The sequence below is a fragment of the Bos indicus x Bos taurus genome, chromosome X (genome assembly GCF_003369695.1).
Source record: "Bos indicus x Bos taurus breed Angus x Brahman F1 hybrid chromosome X, Bos_hybrid_MaternalHap_v2.0, whole genome shotgun sequence".
Lineage (NCBI taxonomy): Eukaryota > Metazoa > Chordata > Mammalia > Artiodactyla > Bovidae > Bos > Bos indicus x Bos taurus.
In genome coordinates, this window is record NC_040105.1 from 77167324 (window position 1) to 77179876 (window position 12553).

The window sequence follows — 12553 nt, forward strand, 5'->3', positions numbered from 1 at the left end:
TAACTGACTCATTTGAAAAGACCCTGATGCTGGGAAAGATTGAAGGCAGGAGGAGAAGGGGACAGCAGAGGATGAGATGGTTGGATGGCACCACCAACTCGATGGGCATTAGTTTGAGTAAACTCCAGGAGTTGGTGATGGACAGGGAAGCCTGGCGTACTGTGGTCCATGGGGTCGTGAAGAGTCAGACACAACTGAGCAACTCAACTGAACTGATCCATTCTTGTGATTTAGGAAACAGTTTCTGTTAGTGTAGTGAACTACTTACCAGTCAGGTTTCCAGGTGCCAGCTAATTGCCAGTCTTGCAAGCATACCTTACTAATGGTAGCAGTCTTGGGCATATGTTAACTGTTTTCTGCACATCATTAAATAACTCTCATAAGCACATGGTGAATTTTGTATTTGCCCATTTTCCATCTCTGGTATGGAAATCTCTCTCAGTAGGAATTACTGCCTCCCCTCCTCACTTAAGCCCTTACTAAGCTGGTCAGTTCTCTGGTCAGTAGGCATTTTGAGCGCCTTCCATTTATCCTCTGTCTCCCAATGCCAGTCATTATCTCCAAACTAAATTACATGTGGTTAGAACCAGCTGAACCACATGTCTGAACCAGCCTGGAGTTTGACATCAGATACATTATTGTTGGTTTACCCAGCTTTAGTCTTTAAAGTAGCCTCAATCCAAGTATACCTAATCACATATAAAACCTCTGTAAGTTATAAAAACATTCCAGTATTCTACTATAGCCCATGTATCTATCACAATAGATCTAACACTTTCTTTATAGATAGTATTAATGGCTCCTTGTATCATAGTTTTTATTCTAACACTATATGCAACCTCTAATTGCATACATATTATAAATTATTTGTTAGGAAAGACATTGAAAACCAAGATCATCATATGTAACAATAAGACAAAGAATTCAATTTTAAAGGAAACTGGCCAAAGTGTATTACTCAGTTCTCATAATCCACTTGTAAGAGAAACTGTTCCTTAGGTCATCCACAATGACTCCAAAGTGTCAGAGCTAGAATAATCTAACCCAATATTTTTTTTTTTTAATTACAGAGCTCAGTTTATAAGTAGGTAGTGAAATAAATATGGTGATTCTCAGGAAGCATTTTATTCAAAAATAAAGTAGAGGAGGATAGCAAATATGAGTGTTTTATACTCAGTATGGATAAATATTGTGAAACTTTTGTTTCAGTGGTGTGTGTGTGTGTGTGTGAGAAAGAGAAATAGAAAAAGACAAAGAGAGATAGGTCAAATTTGTTCTTCAATGTGAGTCATGGTCAAAAAAGTATGAAAGATGTTGGTTTAGTGTAATCATATAATGCTACAGATAGAGCTCTAGAGAAAGGGAATCATTCAGTGATTGCATAGTACATATTATATAGCTAGTTAGTGACTATGTCTAGAGTCATTTCCTACTTATAGGAGTAGGGCAGTTGAACACAAATGCAATTTATTTTCTTGTAACCTGGCCTTTTATATCAAGTAAAGAAAGGATGAATGCAAATCTTTTTAATATTTAAATAATAAAGAATACATCTTGTGTGTACATATACACACAGAGAGAATGGAATATTATTACTCAGCCATAAAAAAGAATGAAATAATGCCATTTACAGCAACATGGATGGACTTAGAAATTATCATAGTAAGTGAAGTAAGAGAAAGACAGGTATCATATGATATCACTTATATATGGAATCTAAATTATATAAATGAACTTATTTAAAAAACAAAAATAGAATCATAGACATAGAAAACAAACATGGTTATCAAAGGGGATAGTGGGGATGAGAGAGGGAGGAAAATTAGGAGTTTGGGATTAACATATACACACTACTATATATAAACTAGATAAACAACAATGATATAACACAGGGAACTATATTCAATATCTTGTAATAACCAATAATGGAAAAGAATCTGAAATAGAATATATATAACTAGATCACTTTGCTATACACCTGAAATTAACACAACATTGTAAATTAACCACACTTTCATGTTTTTCCATAGATATATATTCATATGAAAAAAACAGAATAAATCCAAGCATATGTATGCATCATACACTAGACATTTGGATAGTTGTTTAGAGAATGGTATACTATTCAATGTCAATCAATAAAGAAATGGTTATACTTCAATTTTAAAATGATTTTAAGAAGTATAGCAAGTACAAAAAAAGTAAATAAAGAATAAAATAAGATGACACATAAAGGAAAAACTGCCACTTTCCAAGTTTAGGAGCAGCAGAATTAGAATTTGGCTGAGTCAAGGAAACCTACATTAAGAAATATTAGGTCAGTAAAATCAAGAACCAAACTACAGATACTAGGATAATAGTGAGCAAGACATACTTTAATATAATTATACCTTCTTTCCCAATATCACCAAAACCAGTCTATATCTAAAGGAAAGTAAAACTAAGGGTGGAAGCTGCCTACCTACCCACCTCCCTCAATGCTCAATCTATTGTAGACATGACTGTAGAAGGCCTCATTACTAATAGTCAAAACCAGTTAGAGAAATACATCTTGTTTTACCTTCCCTAAACTGTTAAGTTGCCTGATATATTTTTCTGATATACCAGATAAACTGGTATATTTTACTGATATACCAGATAAACTGTCCAATTTTTAAACTGAGTTGTAAATTCTGTTTCAGAGAATAAAAGTACTTACCATAATTAGAAATTGCAATATCTATAATAGTTTCCCAGATCATATTTAGAGTCAAGTGTACCCACACAAGCACTTAAGATACATACTGTTTTGAACTAACAGTCTGTTTGAACTAAGCTACGGCTTAGAGTAGTGGGTTTCAAACTATTCTGTAGAATCTAGGGTTCCATGAAAGTGTTCAGTGGTGGTATGGGAATACTGGAAAAGCCACGTAGGTAGGGCATGATATGAGCTTCACTTCCTCAGGCTAACTGGAGTAACTTCAAGTCTATAGATTTTATATATGAAGTTCCTAGTTAGGTTCTATTTGGAAGATTTTTTTTGAAGAATTTTGCTAATTTAAACACTTTGAAAATGACTCCTAGATGCTTAATTAAGGCAAAAGTGAAAATTAATGAATTATTACAAATTACTTGCAATTATTAAATTATTACTTCAGTATTCTAAATCAATGACATGAAGGAGTTATGTACCTTTTAAAATCTTTATTAGTTAGCTGGATCATTTCAGCTTTCTAGAGAGTTAGTAAAAAAAAAAAAAAAAAAGATATCTGAAAAGAGTCCATTTCAGTTTAACATGGTGTTACAAACTTGGAAAAACTGTGGCTACAACTCTGGGTTTCTTAGGACATGAAAAAATACCTAGCTTTTAAAAAGAAGAAAATTATCAACCCCCTTTGTGTAGGTAATTATCAATGTTAGATTGAGAATACTTTTCTTAAATTGAATGTGACAACTAAGGGAGATTAATTGAACTGTAATACTTAAGGACATTTTAACTCTCATCTTGATTGGTGTTTTTACCTAAAAAATAACTTAGCATAGATGATGGCTTAAAGGGGAACACAGAAAACATTAAAGTTCTAAAAGCATCAAGTGTCTGGCAGCATCTGTTTGGAGTTTAATAGTTTGTTTGAATGTTACAGGTTCTCGGTTTAAGAGAATTGCTTATCCATTGGGATTGGCCACTTTGGGAGCAACTGTTTGCTACCCCGTTCAATCAGTAATAATTGCAAAGGTAAGCTCTTTTTAAGTGATAGCTTCATTTCAGTATTTGTTTAAATTCTCAGTGTGACAATATTTAAATGTCACACAGTACCTGTAACATTTAATTTTCAGGGAAATATAGTTGGTATTAACTCTGGTGGCAACTCTGTTGGCAAAATGACATTAGCATCTCAGCTTGTTAATGCCATTGTTAATTACATGATTATCACAAATAAATAGGATTAGTTTGTTAAAATATAATTCAACAATATAAATGATGATTTGAGGATTAATGTACACGTGGCACTTCAGATCAGTGTGTAAAGAAAAGGTGGACTATTCAAGAAACGTGTTGGAATAATTGACATTTCAGAAAAATACTTTGACCTTTACCAAATATCATGCAAAATATTGCAGGTGAAATAAAAATATAATGAGAAAATATAATGCTATAAAATATTAGAAGAGCAGAAAGGTATTTTTGTATAATCTTGAGATAGGAAAGGCCTTCTTAAAACACAGCCAGAAGCCATCAAAGATAAAAAATAATGTATTTTGCTACATCAGAGTCATACATTTCTGTTGATCACAGTATACCATGTACAAAGTTAAAGGATAAATGAAAAACTGGGAAAGTTATTTGCACATATATAATACAGGACTAAATAATATCCTTCAATATATTAAAAGCTTCTGTAAATCAATAGGAAAACAATGAATGCCCTCTAAGAAAATGAAGAAAGTATATGAACAAACAATCCACAAAATAAGAAACATAAATGGCCTAATATATTAAAGATCTTCGTTTTCTGAATGTTGAGCTTTAAGCCAACTTTTTCACTCTCCACTTTCACTTTCATCAAGAGGCTTTTTAGTTCCTCTTCACTTTCCGCCGTAAGGGTGGTATCATCTGCATATCTGAGGTTATTGACATTTCTCCCGGCAATCTTGATTCCAGTGTTTCTTGTGTTTCTTCCAGTCCAGCGTTTCTCATGATGTACTCTGCATATAAGTTAAATAAGCAGGGTGACAATATACAGCCTTGACGTCCTCCTTGTCCTATTTGGAACCAGTCTGTTGTTCCATGTCCAGTTCTAACTGTTGCTTCCTGACCTGCATACAAATTTCTCAAGAGGCAGATCAGACTTTATTTTTCTGGGCTCCAAAATCACTGCAGATGGTGACTGCAGCCATGAAATTAAAAGACACTTACTCCTTGGAAGGAAAATTATGACCAACCTAAATAGCATATTCGAAAGCAGAGACATTACTTTGCCAACAAAGGTTCGTCTAGTCAAGGCTATGGTTTTTCCTGTGGTCATGTATGGATGTGAGACCTGGACTGTGAAGAAGGCTGAGGGCCGAAGAATTGATGCTTTTGAACTGTGGTGTTGGAGAAGACTCTTGAGAGTCCCTTGGACTGCAAGGAGATCCAACCAGTCCATTCTGAAGGAGATCAGCCCTGGGATTTCTTTGGAAGGAATGATGCTAAAGCTGAAACTCCAGTACTTTGGCCACCTCGTGCGAAGAGTTGACTCATTGGAAAAGACTCTGATGCTGGGAGGGATTGAGGGCAAGAGGAGAAGGGGATTACAGAGGATGAGATGGCTGGATGGCAGCACTGACTCCATGAACGTGAGTCTGAGTGAACTCCGGGAGTTGGTGATAGACAGGGAGACCTGGCGTGCTGCGATTCATGGGGTTGCAAAGAGTGGGACACGACTGAGCAACTGATCTGATCTGATCTGATATTAAAGATGCTTAATTTCATCAGCAACCAAATAAATGAAAATTTAAAAAATCATTTAGATATTGATTTTTAGCCTTTTCATTTGACAAAGATTTAAAAGATTCATAACATTGCTGCTGAGAAATTAGGTTGGAAAATAGTTACATACTCTTGATGGGAGTGTAAATTGCTGTAGGACAGTGCTGAATTTCTGAACGCAATGTGGCAATAGTATCAAAAATTAAAATGCATATCATCTTTAATGATATACCCAAGGAATTACCACAAGGGTATATGATCCCAGTTATTTGTGGAAGAGTGCTAATTACAAATGGTTATAATTGCCTAAAGAAAAAAAAAGGATGCCCATCATCAAGGGATTTGTTAAATCATAATGCTCATATGCCCATCAATAGGGGATTTGTTAAATGAATTATGATATGTTCATTATAGACTACAGACTTTGCAGCTATTAGAAGCAGATCTTCTGGTATATAATCTGATATGGAAACATCTCTGTGACATGTTGTTAAGCTTTTGAGAAAATCACACCTCCAAATAATATATATCGTGAGGCTAATAATTTTTTGTATAAGATACAGAAAATGAGACTTTGTGTTATCATGATCTAGAGACTTATAGTTTTACTGTTGATTCTGACCTGGTTTTTCATATAAAATACAAGACATAATTTTTTTTAAATATTTGTTATTTTAACTTTTAAAAATTTATATAATTTGACTCACTTTTTTTTTTTAATTAGGTAGCTGGGAAAAAGGCATATGCTACAAGCCAGCAAATGTATGAAGCAGTTAAATCACTGTGGACAAAAAACAACAAAAAACTTCCTGAACATAAAGAAAAAACTAAGGTAGAATTTAAATGGACTAAAAACGTAGACTGTTTTGTTTAGGTGGATGTCCTAGACAGAGGTCAAGGATGGAATGAAAAGAGATGAGGAATATACTACCTTGCATGCTATAATTTTTTAGGATATTTTATTGTTTTAGTAAAACGATTTACCTATGAAAGAAAAATCTTTTTGGTAAACAGCTAGGAAGCGCTGATGAAACAGAAACACCTGCAGAAACAACTCACAACCTGAAACATTCAGTGCCTTTGCCAGCAGAACTCAGCTCTGAAACAAAGACAAAATCTACATCAGGTTTGTTTGGAATAATTCATTTTTTAAATTATTTTCTTAAATAACTTTATAGTATTATAATTAGTAGTTTGAATTTATTTATGTGTTTTCATAAATGTTTTGTCCTCATATCTGTAGTCTGTGTGTCTTTTTAGGTTATGAGGTTCTCAATAAGGTAGGGGAAAATGTGTATTTCTGGATTCTTCTAGTTATAGGCTATAACAATATGTCATACCTACATAGAAGAAATACCAGGTTTCCATTTCTTGTTCTATCCCCATCCGTCTTTGCTTCCACAGTCAGTTTTATTTAGTTTAGATACTAGGAAAACTTTCAACATAAAATAGTAAAAATAGCACAAATTATAATACTAATATCTTTGCTAGTATTAGATACAGGCAACTATGCGAGATCAAAATGTGACAGTTATACTTTCTAAACATCATGGTTTTACCGTGATCAAAAAGAAACATATCAGTTCAATAGTATATTCACATAAACTCACCAGTCATTGGCTTATGTAGGTTTATCTGTACTAAGTAAATGATACTATGCATCAAGTCATCTTATTACAAAGGAAATAGGACCAACTCAGAAGTAGAGAATTAGAGAATAATGAGAATATGTGCCCTTTACTGAGCAACTGCTGTGGGGCAAAGAGCTATAAATGTTATTCAATCTTCTCCAAAAAAGAAAAAAAAAAAAACTCTGGTGTGTATGTAATTATAGTTGTTTTATGATAAATAGACTGAGATTCAGGGAGCTTAAGTAACTTGCCCAAAATTATAGTTTACAAATAGAGTTATGTTTAGAGTCTAGATATTCTTGACACCGAAGTCCAAGCTCCTCTTTTGCATATAGATTATCTAATTTAAAACAAGATTTTAGTCTCTAATTTCCTCTGAGGAGATTTTAGTCTCCTCCCCTATCACTTAATCTTTATAAAAGCTCTCACTGAGTAACAAACTTGATTTGAGTTTTAATATTGTCCTGTCACCTCTCTTTTCTAATCAAGATAAGTTACACAGGTTTTAGACTCTCTGAATAACCCACAGTTGCCCATATTCCCTCAAGTATATAATATATCTGGTCATTTCTCTAAATGCCTGTCAACTCCAGAGATCTTTGTGGAGATGTTACAGCTTATCAGTGGGACCAGACCATCCCTGCTGCTGCTGCTGCTGCTAAGTCGCTTCAGTCGTGTCCGACTCTGTGCGACCCCATAGACGGCAGCCCATCAGGCTCCACCATCCCTAGGATTCTCCAGGCAAGAACACTGGAGTGGGTTGCCATTTCCTTCTCCAATGCAGGAAAGTGAAAAGTGAAAGGGAAGTTGCTCAGTCATGTCCGACTCTTCGTGACCCCATGGACTGCAGCCCACCAGGCTCCTCTGTCCATGGGATTTTCCAGGCAAGAGTGCTGGAGTGGGGTGTCATTGCCTTCTCCATCCCTAGCCAACATCTTTTCTTCTCACATCTGTATTCTGGAACCTTTTACTGCCTATCATAAGTAATCTGGTATATGTAAAGCATCCTAAGGAGACATGTAGAGGAAAGAGATACTCAGTACCATTCATCGTTATCGTATATCATTCAGGGTTGATTATATAGTAGACCCAGAATTGAGACTCATTATTTCCACATTTCATATGCAATCCCAAAGGTCTATTATGTGAAAAACAGTAGTGATCATGAACATAGGTTTTAAGATAGAACATGAATCTTAATCCTAAATCCAACATGTACTAGTTCTATTGCCTGGGGCAAGTTATCTAATACCCAAGCCTCAGTCTCTTCATCTATAAAAGAGAGTCAATAATAGTATCTTTTTGACATGATTGTTATGAGGATTAAATGAGATATTGCATGTAAAGCAAAAAGTACAATGTCAAGCACATACTAAATTCTCAACGAGTGTTAAAAGATATCATTGCTGCTGCTAAGTTGCTTCAGTCGTGTCCAACTCTATGTGAACCCATAGACGGCAGCCCATCAGGCTGTACCATCCCTGGGATTCTCCAGGCAAGAACACTTGAGTGGGTTGCCATTTCCTTCTCCAATGCATGAAAGTGAAAAGTGAAAGTGAAGTCGCTCAGTCGTGTCCGACTCTTAGCGACCCCACGGACTGCAGCCTACCAGGCTCCTCCATCCATGGGATTTTCCAGGCAAGAGTACTGGAGTGGGGTGCCATTTTGCCAATAAACAAATTTGTCATTGAGCACACTTTGGGAGCACATTACTTAGCAGGGGAGCATGTCCCTAGCCACCACTTCTCACCATACAGAATAGATTGTGTATACTGTCCAACAATATATTGTAATTCACAATGTGAGTTTGATTGTCCTCTATCATCCATATACATTTTTGGTGACAACTTTTATTTTGGGAATCACAAATTTGGAAATTTGGTGACATGGACTTCTTCAAAATATGATGAAAGTAGAATGAAATCTTTCACAGCCTCACAAGATTAATGTCCCTCTCAAATAGAGGTTGACAAACTATGGACCTTGTGCTAAATCTGGCTCACTAACTATTTTTGCACATTTCACAAGCCAAGAATAGTTCCTATGTAATTTAAATAGTTTAAAAAAATATCAGAAGAAAAATGTTTCATGACAAGTGAAAATTGTATGAAATTCAAATTTTAGTATCCATAAATAAATAAAGTTTTATTGGAACACAGCCACACTCATTTATGTATTGTCTGTGGCTGTTTTCACCCTAAAATGGTAGAGTTGAGTGGTTGTGATAGAGACCTTATGGTTTACAAAGTTTAAATGTTTACTTTGGTCCTTTGCAAATAGATTTGCCGATTCATATTTTAGAGGGATGAGGTGTGCCATACATACATGACTCATGTTCCCCTCATGATATTTCCCAGATTATTATATAGGTCATGACACTAAATATCCAAAATCAAAATCCTGAAAGGCAAAACAAGATTTCCTACAGTCTTTTAGTGTTAGGGAGACAGAAACTCAAGCTGTCAATCAGAAGCTACAGAGTACCATACCTGAGGAACAGGGCTGACCAACTCTTCTATAAACTGCAACACAGCTCAGTGCCTGATTGGAGATGATAAGTATCAATACTTTACCCCTCCCCAAGAAAGGAAAAAAGTCCCCACTCTGGCAGATGATATCATCTGGAGCTTCTACAATTCTTTTTTACACAGTGTCCACCATACAAATAAAATGTGTGTTAGTCACTCAGTCGTGTCCAACTCTTTGCAACCCCATGGACTGTACCCCGCCAGGCTTTTCTGTCCATGGGATTCTCCAGGCAAGAATACTGGAGTGGATTGCTGTTCCCTTCTCCAGAGGATTTTCCACATCCAGAGATAGAACCCTGGTCTCCTGAATTGCAGGCAGATTATTTACCATTTGAGCTACAGCGAAGTCCTACAAATAAAATATTAGTCATGCAAAGAGACAGGAAGATGTGACTAAGAAAAAAGAAAAAAACATTACAGCAGATCCACAGGTGATCTAAATATTGAAGTTAGAAGAAAAGCACTTTAAAATAACTATGACTAATATATCAAATGGAAAATATGATGAACAAAATAGATGAAAGGATGGAAAATTTCACAGCCAGTTGGAGTCTGTGAAAAAATCAAGTGGATATTCTAGATGTGAAAAAATACAGAATCTGAAATTATGAACTCATTGGATGGGTTTAATAGCAGATTGTATACAAAAAGAGGACAGAAATAATGAACTCAAATATAGGATAAAAAAGACAAACTGAAGCCAGAGAGAAAAAAGAATGGAAAGAATAGATCAGTGTGAGAACACACTTTGCAATGATTAATATGTTTAAGTGTTTCAGTTACTGAGACAGCTGAATACTGAATATCATCCCGATTTTATACAGAAGAAACAAAAATAGAATCTCTAATATTCATAACTTCACTCAGCAATTTATTAGTGATCTGTCCTATTTTTGATACCTAACTTGCTTAAAATGTAAATGAGATAAGGAGTGAACTAAATTATCAATGAACAGATAATACCTAATGGCTATTTGAGACAATAATTCATTGCTTTTTAATAAACATCTTTATTCTTTACCTGTTTGCTATAACAGCAGTTTTTTTTTTTTTAAGTCGACTAAAAAAAGCTAAGCATAAATAGTTTTTCATTAGAGATTTATGATAAAGTACAAAGAAAATCATTTTGATGATTAGGGGAATGAGATTAAAGAAGAGTTTTATGACTGCTAATTCTTTGGGAGGACAGAGAGCCTTTTATCAAAAGGGATTAAGAAATATCTGAGGAAAGGTATAATCTTTAATTACTCAGAAAAGCATGAGACAAATCCTTTTTAAAAAGGCAGAAATCAAATGACCTAGGCTAAGTGGTTCTAAGCCAGAGGGATCCATCCACATCACAATTTCTTGAGTTTCTTTTTTTTTTTTTTTCTAAAATTCACTCTACATAAGAATTATAAATTAGAATTTCCAGAGGTGAGGCCTCCAAGCAGGTGGATTATAGGAAAAGCTCCACAGGGAATTCTGTATGTACATTCCTCTAGTTAATAATGACCAACATAAGCTATGAATAAATAAAAAATCTGAAGCCTCTCAACAAATTTTGAGAGATGGGGATCTAAAGGTAACAGAGCCTTTCAAATTTAGGTGAGCTGACTATTTGACCAGATTTTGGACAAGAATATAAATTAAGAAAGTTAGTAGAGTGTTAGAAAACTTAGTCAGTTGATGGACATTGTTAAGCAAATCAGACACATTCAGACTTACATAAAATAAGTATTTCTCAATGCTTACTATAGTATGTCTATAGTAAGAGTTGGACTATAAAGAAGGCTGAGTGCCAAAGAATTGATGCTTTTGAACTGTGGTGTTGGAGAAGACTCTTGAGAGTCCCTTGGACTGCAGGGAGATCCAACCAGTCCATCCTGAAGGAGATCACTCCTGGGTATTCATTGGAAGGACTGATGTTGAAGCTGAAACTCCCATACTTTGGCCACCTGATGCAAAGAGCTGACTCATCTGAAAAGACCCTGATTCTGGAAAAGATTGAGGGTAGGAGGAGAAGGGGACGACAGAGGATGAGATGATTAGATGGCATCATTGACTCGATGGACATGGGTTTGAGTGGACTCTGGGAGTTGGTGATGGACAGGAAGGCCTGGCATGCTGCGGTTCATGGGGTTGCAAAGAGTTGGACACGACTGAGCAACTGAACTGAACTATAGTATGTCTATTTGATAATACTATTTCTTAGTTCAGTTTTCACTTGTACTGACCAAAAGCTTCCACCAGGAAGATCCATTTGGAAAAGGAGCAGTCAGAAACACTGTTTCTTAACCTACTTGTACTACAGACCCCATCTCAGAATGTTTTTAAATACATAAACAAAATACACAATAATGTATGAGCTTCCCTAGTTGTATTAATCAACAATATTTAACAACATACTGAAAAAGGGTATAATTTTGAAGTGGTAGTAAGTATAAATATTTCAAGATATCTGCAACTGCAGTGTGATATGACAATATCTATGGTTTCTATTAGTGACAGAGTCTAAGGTATTCTTAAGAGTATAGTATTGTGGTTTGTTGCTTGCATTCATTATTGAAGAAGACATTCATTTTCAGTCAGAGGTTAATGAAAACAAAGACAAATTTCCCCTATCCAAGTTCATAGATCATATGAATTCTATCCACAGACTCCCCTCCTCCAAAGGGATTCCAGGTTAAAAGTCTATGGAGAACTGTATTCTTGTCATGCGTAGTGATTATTTAAGATCTGGCTGTTTTTAAAATATACTTAGTGGTGAAGTTACATATAGATCTATCCCAGTTTATAAAACAGAAACTATTTCTGAAAAGGTAGATGTAAAATAAATAATTGTATGTAAATCTATTTCTCACCTTTAACTAGAAACTAAATTTCTCTCTGGCAAAAAGATGTGTTTCTCAAATGAAAAAAAAATCATTTCAAAATGAATCAGAATTTGAAAAATATTTAAA

The 12553-nt window shown here is 35.0% G+C and overlaps 1 protein-coding gene across 4 annotated transcripts in view; it reads left to right on the forward strand.

The window, feature by feature from the left end:
- APOOL (apolipoprotein O like) overlaps positions 1–12553 on the forward strand; it is a 105013-nt gene that overhangs the window by 86358 nt on the left and 6102 nt on the right. For 2 of the 4 annotated variants that reach the window (XM_027533864.1, XM_027533867.1), the window contains 4 exons: positions 3624–3715; positions 6177–6284; positions 6467–6578; positions 7677–7805. In XM_027533864.1, coding sequence (XP_027389665.1) covers positions 3624–3715; positions 6177–6284; positions 6467–6578; positions 7677–7783 — 419 coding nt within the window. In that variant the 3' untranslated portion in view covers positions 7784–7805. Of the gene's footprint in view, positions 1–3623; positions 3716–6176; positions 6285–6466; positions 6579–7676; positions 7806–12553 lie in introns of those variants that run through there. The other 2 variants (XM_027533866.1, XM_027533868.1) reach the window with 1 other exon arrangement.